The 15,506-nt window shown below is 49.0% G+C and overlaps 1 protein-coding gene across 10 annotated transcripts in view; it reads left to right on the top strand.

Moving 5' to 3' along the window:
• Nucleotides 1-15,506, top strand: part of SHANK2 (SH3 and multiple ankyrin repeat domains 2) — a 998,986-nt gene that overhangs the window by 475,730 nt on the left and 507,750 nt on the right. For all 10 annotated transcript variants that reach the window (XM_063944111.1, XM_063944110.1, XM_063944114.1 and 7 more), the window contains one exon: nt 1,787-1,944. In XM_063944111.1, coding sequence (XP_063800181.1) covers nt 1,787-1,944 — 158 coding nt within the window. The remainder of the gene's footprint in view (nt 1-1,786; nt 1,945-15,506) is intronic.

The raw sequence follows: 15,506 nt of genomic DNA on the forward strand, positions 1-15,506 counted from the left end.
GTAGGCCGGGAACACGTTAGGATGAGGTTAGGATGATTTGCTGTGTCGGAACGACAAATCGGTTGCATCGTCTAGTGCACAGGTTCTCAAACTCGGTCCTCAGGACCCCACATGGTCCATGTTTTGCAGGTCACCTGAACTGTGTGGGGTCCTGAGGACCGAGTTTGAGAACCACTGGTCTAGTGTGTACCCGTGATCTGTTCATGGCCGATATGCTTGCCGACGTGCTGACATATTGTGCCACCCGTAGGCACTGCACAGTGCAGTGGTACGACAGCATGATCCGACATGCCTTGCTGCATTTAGCCCAGATCTGTTCAGCTCCTCCTATAGGAAGATGCCACCGTGTTCGCCTACAAACCGATACCCAACCCCATAAAACCAGGTGCACGTGTCCAAAACTAGGCGTGTAATGTCACAAAGTGGCGTTTGTGCTGCACTTTTGCCCATTTAGTCAATGACCTTTTCTGTCTAGGCCGCAATTCCAGGAAATGGTGCCTGACTGGTCAGTATGTGATTACTTAGCTTTCCTGCTAGAGTACATGTCAGTCTTGGGGATGTGGCGCTAAGCTGAGGTGTGGCTTGGAGATGTCCCCTTAGTACGAGGTCCGGTGATTTATAGTTACAAAACTGCTGTACGGACCATAGGGGTCTATTTACTAAACCTTGGATGGAGGTAAAGTGGATGGAGATAAGGTACTAGCCAATCAGCTCCTAACTGCCAGGCCACAGTCTTGGTTTGAAAAATGACAGGAGCTGATTGGCTGGTACTTTATCTCCATCCAAGGCTTGGTAAATAGACCCCATAGCATCTTACAGGCAGGTTATGTCATTATTTTTTTTTTTCACCGCTCCAGGCAAGCTTATCAAATTCCGGAACCGCCCACGTAACCTTCATAAACTTTCCTATCCAATTGCATCCACATTTAACAGTCCACACGGTGTACAGTCACAATGCCGGCTGTTGGGGCCTCCGGGGGTTGGTTAGGGTCAGGCACCAAGGTGGGAGGTTAGAGTTAGGCTAAGGGAAAAGAAGGTTAGGGGGCAGGGAAGAGGGAGAATACCCTACACTCACCCGTGTCGGGATTTCCACAAGCGACGGCATTACATACTGAATCTGTCCACACATATCCTTACATGTTTTCTCTTTCTCACTTTCCCATCCTCCTGGCCCCAACATTGCTGTGGGACAATATTATACAGTCTCCCAAGAACCTTTGCAATCTGGTGGACCATTATGCAATAGATAGCACCTATCCTTGTGTATCAATGCCTATTTCCCTATAGAGTGTAACTTTGCAAGCAGGGCCCTCCTACCTCTGACTGGGCGGGATGTACTAATGTACATCGCCGCCCTGCGCCACGATGCTGATCGCATACGTACTAACATATCCGATAAGAGCTGTCCTCCGCGATGCGCAGCGGCAGCCTGACTTCCGGGATTCGGCCCCAGGAGTCAGTCTGCGCATGCGCGGGGTGACGGGGGCGGCCGCAGGGCATGCTGGGAGGGATTTGATAGGATCCCTCACACAGCGCCGCGGAGAGAAGCCCATAGGCTTCTATGGACGTACGCCAGCTAAAGCGTACCCCGCCGCGGCGCTGTCCTGCCGGCCGGGGGTTAGTACATCAGGAAAATGCGGTAAACAGGGAGTTTACCGCATTTTCCGCTTAGTACATCCCGCCCACTGTCTGATATTACCCCATTTTGTTTTATCACTGTTGTTTCCAAGTGTAAAGCGCTATACAAGAAACTGTTAATAAATAATAATTTGTTGTTATTTTTCAGTCCTGGTGCCAACAAGGACGTGGCATCTGCTGTGGATTATCAAGGCCCCAAGCGCAAGTTGTACAGCGCGCTACCCGGGAGGAATTTTATTGTGGTGAAACCTTATCAGCCTCAAGGGGAAGGCGAGATCCCCCTCCACAAGGGGGACAGGATAAGAGGTGAGTTTTCATAGGCTATTTACCTGTAGTGCTGTACTATACTATAGAATGCTGCCATATACAGTTAGCTGATTGGTTGGAACTGGTCTATTGATGAAGCAGTGAAAAGAGGGGAGAAGTGAGCCTGTGGAGAAGTTGCCCATGGCAACCAATCAGCTGCTCCGTACAGTTGTATAGTATGCAAATTATAAATGTTACTTGAATGCTGATTGGTTGCCATGGGCAACATCTCCACTGGCTCACTTCTCCACACTTTTCACTGCTTCATGAATAGACCCCTTTATCTCTCTCCACTTTATCTCTCTCCAACCTTTCTTGAATCTCCCCCTACATATGGAGTTGGGTAGAGCCAGGGCTGTTTCTAGCCAATTTGGCTCCCAGTGCGAGATTTAAAAATGCGCCCCCCCATGACATAAAAAAATGTGCCCCCCCCACACACACCTAGATTAAAAAAAAAAAACTTGCACACGCACCCGGCAAGGGTGTGTGGCCTCATCTAAATGGGTGTGGCCTCATATAAATGGGCATGGCCTCGTCTGAAAAGACTACCTCACAATCCAGTTTTTGACCCTGCTCCAACAGATCACGACCACCACAGGAAAAAAAAAAATCTACCATATTAAGCCCCACACAGTAATGCCCCCTGCACCGTATTATGCCACACACCGCAATGCCCTTGATACATTAAATCCCCACATTACGGCAGGCAAGAGTCCCCATTTCACACATTACGGCAGGTGTCCCCATTTTACACATTGAGTGAGAGCGAGAGAGAGAGAATACTTACAGAGGCGATTACCACTCTTCGGCCCGCCTCACCAGACGCTCCTCGCGCCGGCCTTTCCCTCTTCCTAACTTGGATCCCCCTCTGTACTCCGCTCGGGGGGGGGGGGGGGGGTTCGCGGAGTGACGGGGTTGCGTTGTGACGTAACGACGCAACCGCGTCATTCCATGAAACTCCGCCCCCCGAGCGGGTTACTCGGGGAGAAATAGGAGGGGGAAGCAGGGAGCCACAGTTAGTGCCGTGGCGGGCGCCCAGTGCGGTTGCACTGCTCGCCTGCCCCAAGAAACGGCCCTGGGTAGAGCTATCATTGTAACGAACTGTAAGGATTACAGGGAAGGAGAAAATTAGGGGCAGATTCAACGAGTGATATTTTTGCTATCACCTGTTCCGAATGTTAAAAACCAGCCAATCAGCTCCTAACTGTCATGTGTTTGAAGCAGCTGATTGGCTGGAGCACCAAGTGATAACAAGAGTATCACTCATTGTTAAATCTGCCCATATGTTTTTTTTTAATTAAAGTTAGCCTTTAAGCATACACAAGCCAAGCACACGGGATACACTGATATCATATATGTCTCTGGCGTGTTGAGAGCGGACGAAAGGCAGCGAGCGAAGGCAGAAAACAACTCCTCCTCGCTCCACGTCCTGCGGACCTTGTGTTTGCCAGCACGGCCCTCTGTTCTATAGGCTGTCATATCTCTGCCTTTGGTACGGAGAACAGAGCCTGTCACGTGTAATGAGAGGTTTGGAAAGGAAATGAGAAAAAATGACGCTTGATGTTTTCCGAGCAGATGGCTTTGGCAGATTAGGACTTGATTAATGAAATGAAGTGTACTGTTTGATTAGCAGCCCATCAGTCACATTGAGAAACGCCGGGATCCCAGATATATGACCCCACATCAGGAGGCTGGGCGACGAGGGCGCAGTGAGAGGAAATGCTGCACTTTGTTGGCATCCAGGCTTCAACACCCGCCGCTGAGTGCTTGTCGAGATCTCGCTGCTGATGCTTGTATTATTGCAGGGTATTTCCTCGTAATCATTCTATTATCCCGTGTCTCCCCTACAGAAGAATGCCGTAGCAGCGATAGTGAAAGCACCCTTTAAGTACTTAAGCCCTACACCCCCCACTCTACCCCCCCCCCCAGCGACCTAGATCCTATTGATGCCAAAGCTTGAGCACAGGTAGCAGAATAAAAAAAGACTGAGGGGGAGATTTGGAGGGAAAAGGGGCCTAATGCAGAAGTGGATGGAGTTGCAATCCTAGGAAGCAGCAGTGATAGCGCTATACGGTGATGCAGCAGCTGGCGTCTATTACATGGAGGCGCCTCCTGCTGCAGCATCGGATCACTCAGTCACCATCGCACCCATAGTGCCATGTAAGCCGCCAGGAAATCTCTGTCCTACAACGGCGATCCTTGGCCTCTTCCCACCCCCAAAATGGTGACGACACTCCTCTGTTTTCACAAACGGAGACTGTCAATCACTGACTGTCTACTGCCTGTGTCCTGTGTTACAGGACCCGTCCACGCACGCGCATTCATGTGCAAAGTACCACAGGACGGAACTCTAACCACATTTGAATAAGGCCCTATGGGGGTCATTCCGACCCGATCGCTCGCTGCAGTTTGTTGCAGCGCAGCGATTGGGTTGGAACTGTGCATGCGTCGGCGTCTCAGTGCGTTAGCGCATGGCAGTCGTCGGTGCCCACCGATCGCCTATGAGACAGAGGCGGTCGCCGGGTGGGAGGGGGCTGAATGGCGGCGTTAAGCCGCCGTTTAGTAGGCATGGTCTGGCCAACGCAGGCGTGGCCGGACCGTTGGGGGGGGGGCATGGCGCGGTGGCTGCGTGACACAACTCCCGGCCAGCCGCAGGAGCTGCGCTAGCCGGGAGTTACTCCGCAGATACAAAGGCGATGCTTTTGTATTTGTGCGGGGGGGAGGGGGCGTCACTGACATGCGGGGCGGACTAGCCCTGTGCCGGGCGTCCCCCCGCATGTCTGAGTTTACGATCGTAGCTGTGCTAAATTTAACACAGCTACGATCAGCTCGGACTTACCCCCTATATGCGGACAAGAGTGGTACATATATACTAGAGCACTTACACCAGTGTTAAGTGCAGGCACCATATAGGTGTGTTGGCACTATAGTTCCCAAAGGACCCCGCTGAACGTAACAGAGCAAGCTGGGACTTTTAGTTCCACCAATTTCTTACCTTTGTTATAAAGAGACCTACAGTGCCTGTGGTAAAATCTAATTACATTTCATTTAAAATCAGGGAATGTTTCTAAAATATTGAAGCAAGTTGTCCAGCTCACCAATCACGACGCGGTCTTCACCTCTGGTGAGTCCCTAAACTGACTAGGGAAAAATATGAGGATTGCTCTGTATTATTGGGCTCAGAATATCACACAGATTTTACATAACATATGTTTGTACAGTGGGATTAGGTTCTGGCTCACTGGTTTAAAGAGACAGAACCACACCCAAGCATATCAATCACTGAGCACCTGGGGAATAAGATGGCAAAACTTGGCTTCCATACCCATATAGGTGCAATAAAAAATACCTTTATCCTGCTGCAAAAAGGAATGAACTAATGGCTGCTCCTCTCAGTGAGTCTCCTTGTTAGTGAGACCTGAGAAGACACGCCCAAAATATTTTTTGCCCCTTTATAGGAGGGTACTATAATTCAATTGTGGATCCTCTTAGTAGATGTTACAGCTTCTTTACCCTACGCGTTTCGTCTCTACACGTGACTTCATCAGGGGTACCAAGAGTACAAAATGGAAATTACTGAGGTGTCGGTAAGGTATATCAGGCTGGGGATGCAGTCAATTTACCTCCAATCAAAATCCCGACGTTCGAAATCCCGACAGCAATTGACAGACAGTCAAAATCCCGACAAGGTCAAAATCTCGACATGGACAAAATACCGACAAGGTCAAAATACCGACATGTAAAATGCCGACAGGTCAAAATACCGACATGAGTTTTTCATGATTTTTTTTCATTGAAACCGACTTGTTCATACTTTACCATCCTAGTGGACCTGGAGGGGGAATATAATAGTGTGCCGAGCGCAGCAAGCCATGCGCGGGGACGCAGTACACTTATATGGTGTCTATGTCAACCTATGTCGACATACACACACAAAAAACAATAAAGAACGCATGTCGGTATTTTGACCTGTCGGCATTTTACATGTCAGTATTTTGACCTTGTCGGTATTTTGGTATTTTGACCTTGTCGGGATTTTGACCATCGGTCAATTGCTGTCGGGATTTTGATTGGAGGTATTTCATACCGATCCCATCAGGCTGATATACCAGGTAAATTCAGGCTTATTTAGCAAATCAAAGCAAAATCGCACCTCAAACTTATATACCGTACAATTTCAAATTAAACAAGTCAATCGATGGATAGTAACTGGATGATGGCCAAATGAACCGCAAACATCGCTATCCACTTATTCACATGAATGTGGTAAGAGTACCTGTCTGTGTGAAAAACTTGTCACTTATTTTCACACAAACAGCAGTATTCTGACCAAATAAATCTGAATAAGTGGATAGCGCTGTTTTCGGTTCATTTGGCCATCATTCAGATACTATGCATCGACTGACTTGTTTCATTTGAAATTGTATATAAGTTTGAGGTGTGAGGTTTACTTGATTTGGATCACCAGCTTGATATACCTTTTCCGACACCTCACAATTGTTTTTTGCACCAAACCCAAACAATATTTCCGTGACATGACGTGACCCCCGTACTCCTAGACAAGTCAGTGATGAATCTCAGCTGCTGATGTGCCCTTTAGGCGCAGAAATCTGATCACACTGCGCACCTCAATGTGTGACCATGTCTTCGTCAGCCCCGCCATCTTACACCTGATGCTGGGACAGTATGACTGATATGAGGCGCGGTCTAATGGCCGTGACGGGAAGCCGTGGTCTACCTGCTCTGGCCAGGCGGAAAATGAGACTAACATAGAGAACATTACACACGAGAGGTATTGTTACCTTGCTTATTGAACCACCCTCGTGTGTTTGTGAGTGTGCGGGTGGGTGTGTATGTATATATATATATATATATATATATATAGACAAAGCGAATTGAATCGCACACACCTTCTTAATCATTTGCTGGGTGCACGGTGAGACAATCAGTACAGAACAATCCGTGTTTTTTTTTCCACATGAACCAGCACACCAAAAAGTAGCAGGAATATTAATTCATTTAATCCATATTAATCCATATTAATTCTCCAAAAGTGCAATGTGCAATGTGCAAGCATAGGCATGGATAATAAAAGTAATACTTAGCAGTTCAATGCATCAAAGTGAGTGGCAGCTCCTACAGCTGTTTCGGTGCTAAAGCACCTTCATCATGGGAATAGCCATCAGAATAGTCTCCTGATGGCTATTCCCATGATGAAGGTGCTATTATCCATGCCTATGCTTGCACATTGCACTTTTGGAGAATTAATATGGATTAATATGGATTAAATGAATTAATATTCCTGCTACTTTTTGGTGTGCTGGTTCATGTGGAAAAAAAACCACGGATTGTACTATATATATATATATATATATATATATATATATATAATGTGTGTGTGTGTGTGTGTGTGTATATAATTATACACACGCATGTATTCCAACCTGCAGACCTATGAATCCAGCAGAGACTCGCTGGATAAATTACTTTTATCAAAAATTCTTAATCACCTCTCCCGTTGCTCGGCAATATAAAAATGTATTCCATTGTCGGCATCAGAAAACATAGTAGAACTGATTGAAAAACTACTAACCATGAAAATATAATTAAGGCGATTAGTCCTGGTGATTAGCATGCTGTACAGCCCTGTGTTGGCATATGAGGAGTTTGTAATATGTGCTTCTGCTACAGATACATCCTCTCTTGCCGCATTATTGCCCTGGTAAATATATATATCAGAGAGAGAATGTAGCATGCAGCCGCACACACCAGCACTATAAGGCAGGGTGCTTGGTGATAAAGAGTTAATAGCACATTGTATCTGCAGCTGCATGCGTGCTAACAGAGGCCCGCACACCAATGTATTTGCAAAAAAAGTCTCAGTGCATTCAGTTTAATAAGGCACAGACCCATGCTTGTAAAGATGATAGTTATCAATAGGAGCATGAACACTTTTAACCCCTTCAGTGGCAGGATCAATAGGAGCATGAACACTTTTAACCCCTTCAGTGGCAGGTTTTCAATTTAAAAACACGCCCTGGGGGGGGTGTTTTAAAATTGAAGTGGGAGCGGGGGGAAGGTGCAGGGGGGGTTGAGTGTTGCGATGTGGATCACCTGCGGGGATCGCCAGCCCCAGCGCTGATTCCCGGCCGCCTTGCGGTGCCCTGGAATCAGCATAAGACATTTTACAGCTAAGCTGTCCCCCGGCCAATAGGAGTCCGGGGGATGGGCTAAACTACATAATGGAGTATACTGATTCCCGGGCGGCTCACCGGGGAATCAGTCAATGGTATGCCCGGAAATCTTCCGGTGTTGCCAGCGCTGTCAGGGATGGCTACCCCGGAAGATTTCTGGGCATACCACTGAAGGGGTTAAGTCCAATTAGGCGTAGTAATGAGCCCCAGTCTGACGGCCGTTCCGGAGTGTGTACCACACCTTCCTCAGTGGTCTGCAGCATTGGATCGCTTGCGGGAACATCGGTCATCCGGGTGACCCTCACTTACTCAGAGCGGCTATCTCAGATACATAGCTGAGGCCAGTACATCTGCATTGGAAGACACAGACACTGGCTACGGCACTCCCAGAAAACGGGGGCAACGCTCCCCCTCCAGTTCTCGGGACTGCTGCCTGGCCCCTCCCCGCCCCTAAGCAGCCACAGCCAGTCAGACAGGCTGCGGCTTAGGAGGCACTGCGTGTGATGACGGACCTGTTCAGCACATGTGCAGAATGGGTGATGCGTAGTCCCCCCCGCCATCGGAGTTCTCATTAGCGTATAACTCGGAATCAGCTCTTTAGACTCCGCCTAGGGCCGCTCTTGCATTTTATTGATACTGATTACCCATATACTTTGTGTCTCTTATATTTTGCCTTTTCATTCTTGTGTTATATTGGGCTATCTATTATGTATTGCGTACCCTAGTCATTGATCCTGTTCCTTTCTCACACGTATGTTGGCAATTTACTGTCTTTCTCACACATTACATTCTGTACGGGCTGCTATACTGGCGGCCTGCTGTGAAACTAACGCTTTATTAGAGTTTCTTTCTCCATTTATACTTGTAGAACATGTAAATGGGGACACCAAGCATATAAAACGTAAGGGCTTCCACACAGGTGCAGCTTATGCATTACTGTAGGACATTGGTTCCCAACCTCGGTCTTCAAGCACCCACAACAGTTCATGTTTTCCAGGTCTCCTCACAGGATTGCAAGTGAAATAATTTGCTCCACCTGTGAGTCTTTTAAAATGTGTCAGTGAGTAATGAATACACCTGTTCAACTGCCAGGTGACCTGGAAAACATGAACTGTTGGGGGGCCTGGGTACCCTGGGGTCTGTGGCGTAGCAGTAGAGGTTTTAGGGTAGATCTGGCCCCAATAGACCAGGAGTACAACCTCTATGGTTCTGTCACTGTATTAGCTATAACTACCCTGTGCTCTCAGACGTATATTTCTGCTGCAGGGTACACTGGGCTCCACAAGGAATGGACAATGGGGTGTAGAGTAGGATCTTGATCCGAGGCACCAACAGGCGCAAAGCTTTGACTGTTCCCAGAATGCATAGCGCCGCCTTCTATATCACCCCGCCTCCCTGCACAGGATTTCAGTTTTGTAGTTGGTGCTGCAGTACCAGGCACTTAAACAGAGGGGCTGCTCCAGGCATCCCTAAGAAGAGCTTTTTTCTGAGGAAAAAAGTGAAGACTTCAAGGGCAGCAGCAGTGTTACATGTCAGTGGACATTCACGGCTGCAGCTCCAGCTCTTCCCAGCGGCGCTGTACACTCCCGAGCCCTGGTTGCCGGGTAACTACAGCAGGAGGCTCCGGTTTTCTTCTTGTCAGGCACACACGACGGTGGCTCTCCGGGATCGCGTGGCCGCGCTTCGGGAGGTGGTAAGTGGGTCCTGCTTGCGGGACCCGGTCTTTATCGCGATCCGGCGCGGTCAGTGGGAGGTGGGCCGCGCGCGCTGGCGGTGGACACTGTGGCAGTACAGGCGATCCTACTAGATCACCAGGGCATGGGACAGGTCAGGTTTTCTCTGTAAACCGTTTTATTAGAGCCCGCAGTACCCGGTGGTTTTGCCAGCAGGGGGATAGAACTTGGACCTGGAGCCCCTCCCCCAGCCCCAGGGCGCCATTTTCTGCAAATGTTCCTGCCCTGGAGCTGCATCTCTGTCTTTTCCTCACTCCTTGTCAGTGTCTGCAGCGCCATTATCCCTCAGCTCACTGTTCCTGGGAATGCTTGGGCAAATCCTCCTATGTAAAGCCGCCTGGTCGTCAGTGCTGTGACTTTACATGACACTTAAGTATTCTACCTGCCTTTTTTTAGTCAATGTTAGTTAAGAAAGAGTGCATTTAGTCAGGGTTTATTAGTACAATTACCCTGTGATATACATCCAGTTCTTACTGTGTACTGTTATATCTATTGTTATAAAGCTGTGTAAGCTAGTCCAGTGCAGTATTATTGTTAGTAATAACCTCTGCATTGTACAAACTGTGACTATCTGTGTGTGCAATTGATAGCTGAGTGGTGTCCATTTCGTATATTTCACTCAACCTGCTATCCCTATATTCTATAACCTGAGGGGGCTTGGTGCGTCAGGTTTTATCTAATATAGGATTTTCACAAAGATATACTGTATTACGTATTTTTCTCTGTGATTTAGTCACCATATCTCTCCTTTATCTCTGCTAGTGCTGACTACACTGCGCAGGGGTTTGGGCTAGAGGTATTGTACTGCTGACAAATTGTACTGTGTTACCTGATACTGCAAGTTATATCATGTCTGCTTCTGAGGGTAACGTTTCTGGGGCGGAACACACTGCCGGTGTTGCTGAAGCCGCAGATACCTATGAGGAGAATATAGCAGCTTTGAGCTCTGGTTCTGGGGTCTCCTTGCCGCCCAGTGGGACGGTGGCAACGGGGGCAAATAATGACCCGCCGTGGGCCCGCTTTTTCCACCCTTCTGCATACGCTAGTTCATAAACTAACACCCCCTATGAGACCCCCAATGCCGGTACAACCGTTTGTGGTCCCTGCAGCTAACCCGCCGTGGGCGGACCATTTATCTGCTCAAATAAAGAAGTTGAACCAGTCCCTCACTACTAAAAAGTCTGACCGTCGCTCACCTACGTCCAAGGGGTCCTCTAAGCGAGCGCTTGTCTCCCCACAATCCACTGCTGTCACTGACACCTCGTCGGATGAAGACGGCACTTACACTGACCCCACAGGTTCTGACTCGGATACGGCTGATGGGGAGGGTGGTTCACATGTGGATGTTCCTGATCTTTTGGAGGATATTAAGTTAATTTTACAGATTTCGGATGATCCCGAGCCATCCGTTCCTCCTAAGAAACCAGATAGGTTCAAGCGTCAGAAGGTGATTAAACAAGTTTTACCTCACTCTGACCACCTAATTGATATACGTCAGGAACCCTGGGAAAACCCGGGTACGAAGTTTGTGCCTCAAAAGAAGATGCTGGCTCGCTATCCCCTCGCGCCAGAGCTGTCTAAGAATTGGGAAACGACTCCTCCAGTGGACTCGCATGTGGCTAGGATGGTGGTTTCCTCAGCTCTACCGGTCACCACCGCCACGTCTCTAAAAGAGCCTACGGATAAACGTGTGGAGGGTTGTCTGAAAGCGATTTACACCCTCACGGGTGCTGCACAAAGGCCCACTATTGCAGCTACTTGGGCTGCAGAGGCCATTGAAGCATGGGCCTTGGAGTTAGATGCTGAAATCTCTTCTGACCATGCTAGACCATGTTTGTCTTATATTGTCACATCTTCTCGTTATATTAAAGAGGCGGCTTCTGATGCCGGTATCCTGGCAGCCAAGGCCTCTACTACGTCAGTCCTGGCTCGCCGGATATTGTGGCTGAGATCCTGGTCTGTGGATCTGGACTCTAGAAAAACCCTGGAGGTACTCCCTTTTAAAGGGAGATATTCAGTTTGGGGAGGATTTAAATAAGATTGTGGCTGACTTGGCTACTGCCAAAACTGCCTGTCTACCAAGTACTGCTCCTTCTGTGTCGAAGGCTAAAGGTACTTCCATTCGCCCCTTTCGTCCTTCAGGTAAAGCAAAAGGTCAGGCAGGACAAGCAGGCCCGCACTTCCAAACCTGGTAAGCCTAAGCCCGAAAGAGCCTGGGCGGCTCGTCAGCCAGCTTCCAAGACCGATAAGCCTTCCGTATGACGAGGCGGGCCTCCCTCTGGGGGATCCCAGGTGGGGGGCCGGCTTCTAGGGTATACCCAGGAATGGTTGAAGACCAATTCAGATGCCTGGCTACGGAAAGTCGTCACTCGGGGGTTACGCCATAGCCTTCAAAAACTGACCCCTTCACCGATTTTGCCAGACAGATGTCCCGTTGGACAAGATAAAGGCAAACACTCTACATTCGGTGGTACAGACCCTTCTGGATACAGGAGTCGTAGTACATGTGCCTCTTGCGCAGAGGGGCTGGGGGTACTATTCTCCGCTGTTTCTAGTCCCGAAACCGAATGGGTCCTCCCGGCCCATTCTCAACCTCAAGGCATTGAACAGGTTTGTGAAGGCTTCCAAGTTCCGGATGGAACCCCTTCGCTCTATAGTTCTGGCCTTGGAACCTGGGGACTTCAGGATGCTTACCTGCATATTCCTATAGCTGTGTCTCATCAGCAATACCTGAGATTTGTGATTGGCAACTGCCATTACCAGTTTCGGGTGTTACCTTTTGGTTTAACAACGGCTCTGCGAGTCTTTACAAAAGTCATGGCGGTGATGACGGTGGTACTCCTTCAGGATACTGCCGTATTTGGACGACTTGCTAAGCCTGGCAATTCCCCAGAACTTCTACTGCGTCATCTAGATGTGACTGTCCGGTTTCTGCAAGCCCACGGGTGGCTCATCAACTGGAAGAAGTCATCCCTGATCCCTGCTCAGAGCATGGTGCATCTGGGAGCACTATTGGACACTCACAACCAGCGGTTGTTCCTGTCTCAGGAGAAAGTCCTGAAACTTCAGGACAGAATTCGTTGCTTCCTATCCTGTCCGCAAGTGTCGATACATTCGGCGATGCAGGTGCTGGGCCTCATGGTGTCAACATTCGACATGGTGGAGTACGCTCAATTTCACTCTCGCCCACTCCAGAGGCTGATTCTAGCCAAATGGGACGGCCTTCCTCACCGGATCAGGTCTCAAATGATCTCATTGACTCCGGAGGTCCGTTTGTCACTGCTCTGGTGGCTCCGGGACCAACAACTGTGCAGGGGCCGTCCGTTCTGGATATCCGACTGGGTCCTGTTGACGACAGATGCCAGTCTAAGAGGTTGGGGCGCGGTGCTGGAGCAACACTCTCTTCAGGGTCGGTGGACCAAGGAGGAGTCCCTCTTCTCGATCAATATTCTAGAGTTGCGGGCGGTCTTCAATGCCTTGAACCTAGCCCAGCATTTAATTCAGAACCGTCCTGTTGAGGTACAGTCGGACAACGCCACCACAATGGCTTACATAAATCATCAAGGCGGCACTCTAAGCCGCCTAGCAATGAAGGAAGTCTCACGAATTCTACAGTGGGCAGAACGACATCTACCGGCAATATTCATTCCGGGAGTCCTGAATTGGGAAGCTGACTTTCTCAGTCGTCAGGACATGCATGCCGGCGAGTGGGGCCTCCATCCAGAAGTGTTTCAACTCCTAGCTGGGGCCTTCCAGACGTAGATCTGATGGCATCTCGACACAATCACAAGGTTCCGGTCTTCAGAGCAAGGACAAGGGATCCTCAAGCAGCATTCGTGGATGCGCTGGCGGTACCGTGGAGGTTTCGGCTGCTGTACGTGTTTCCTCCGGTGTCACTCCTGCCCAGGGTAATCCGGAAGTTCAAGCAAGAAAAAGGAATTCTGCTTCTCATAACTCCAGCGTGGCCCAGACGGCACTGGTTCTCAGACCTGCAAGGCCTATCGTCAGAGCGTACAATTCTACTTCCACAACGCCCAGACCTCCTCGTTCAGGGCCCCTGTGTCTACCAGGACCTAGCCCGTCTGTCTTTGACGGCGTGGCTCTTGAAGCTTCCGTCTTAAGGGCTAAAGGGTTTTCTGAGTCGGTCATTCAAACTATGTTGCGGGCCCGTAATCCGGCTTCGGCTCGGATTTACTATAGGGTCTGGCATTCTTACTTTGTTTGGTGCGCATCTAACGATTATGATGCTTCCAAGTTTAGTATAGCCAAGTTGTTGGCTTTTTCTTCAGCAGGGCCTGGACTGAGGCCTGAGTCTGGCCTCCCTCAAGGTTCAAATATCTGGCTTTACTCAGGGCGTGTTGCGTATCCAACCTCCCTATGTCCCGCCTGTGGCTCCTTGGGACTTGTCGGTGGTTTTGGAGGCGTTACAAGAGTCTCCGTTTGAACCTCTTGGTTCAGCTGACCTTAAGTGGCTTTCCCTTAAGGTGGTGTTTCTGCTGGCTATTGCTTCAGCTAGAAGAGTGTCGGATTTGAGTGCACTGTCCTGTAGTTCCCCATATCTGATATTTCACCGTGACCGGGCGGTTCTTTGGACTCGTCCCGGCTATCTACCTAAGGTGGTTTCTTCGTTCCACCTTAATCAGGAGATTGTAGGTCCGGCACTTGTTTCTCCTGATCTGTCTCCCAAAGAGCGGTCTTTGGATGTGGTACGGGCTCTCCGTATCTATGTGAAGAGAACTGCTCCTATTAGGAAATCTGATTCTCTTTTTGTTGTGTTTGGGTTTCACAAACGTGGCTGGCCTGCTCACAAGCAAACTTTGGCCAGATGGATTAGAATGGTGATTGCACATGCTTATGTGAAGACTGGTCTCTCTGCTCCTGATCACATTAAGGCCCATTCTACTCGGTCTGTTGGACCTTCTTGGGCGGCCCAACGTGGTGCGACCCTTGAACATTTGTGCAAGGCAGCTACGTGGTCCTCTGTGAACACGTTCATAAGGTTCTATGCCTTCGATACTGCCGCTTCCCAGGATGCTTCCTTTGGACACTGGGTTCTTGTGCCCGCTACAGTGCGTCCCCTCCCATAAGAAACTGCTTTAGGACATCCCCATTGTCCATTCCTTGTGGATCTCAGTGAACCCCGCAGAAAGCGTTTTAACAAAGGTAAGTTCTTACCATAAAACTCGTTTTCCTCTTCCTGTCCCCAAGCAAGGGTGGTGGCCTCCATACTCGAAGTCCCAAAACCAGTAAATAATACAGCGACGATATCCGTTTTCCTTCCACCCAGAACCACTGGGCCCTCAAGAAGTGATAATAAATTATGGTCATTACTGACGTAATCAATGTGGAGCACTACAAGTATAATGAATATGGGGCGTTAGTGGTATAATCCTGGACACTACTAGCATAGGGAAAGTTCTGAAATGCTGGATTAACATTGAGGACATGTACTAAGCAGTGAAAAGACTGGAGAAGTAAACCAGTGGAGAAGTTGCCCATGGCAACCAATCAGCTGCTCTGTATGCTTTTTATAGTATGCAAATTATAAAAGTTATGTCAATGCTGATTTGTTGCCATGGGCGACTTCTCCACTGGCTCACTTCTCCACTTTTATCACTGCTTAGTACAGGGATGG

Source organism: Pseudophryne corroboree, chromosome 11 (assembly GCF_028390025.1).
Source record: "Pseudophryne corroboree isolate aPseCor3 chromosome 11, aPseCor3.hap2, whole genome shotgun sequence".
In the NCBI taxonomy this organism is placed as follows: Eukaryota; Metazoa; Chordata; class Amphibia; order Anura; family Myobatrachidae; genus Pseudophryne; species Pseudophryne corroboree.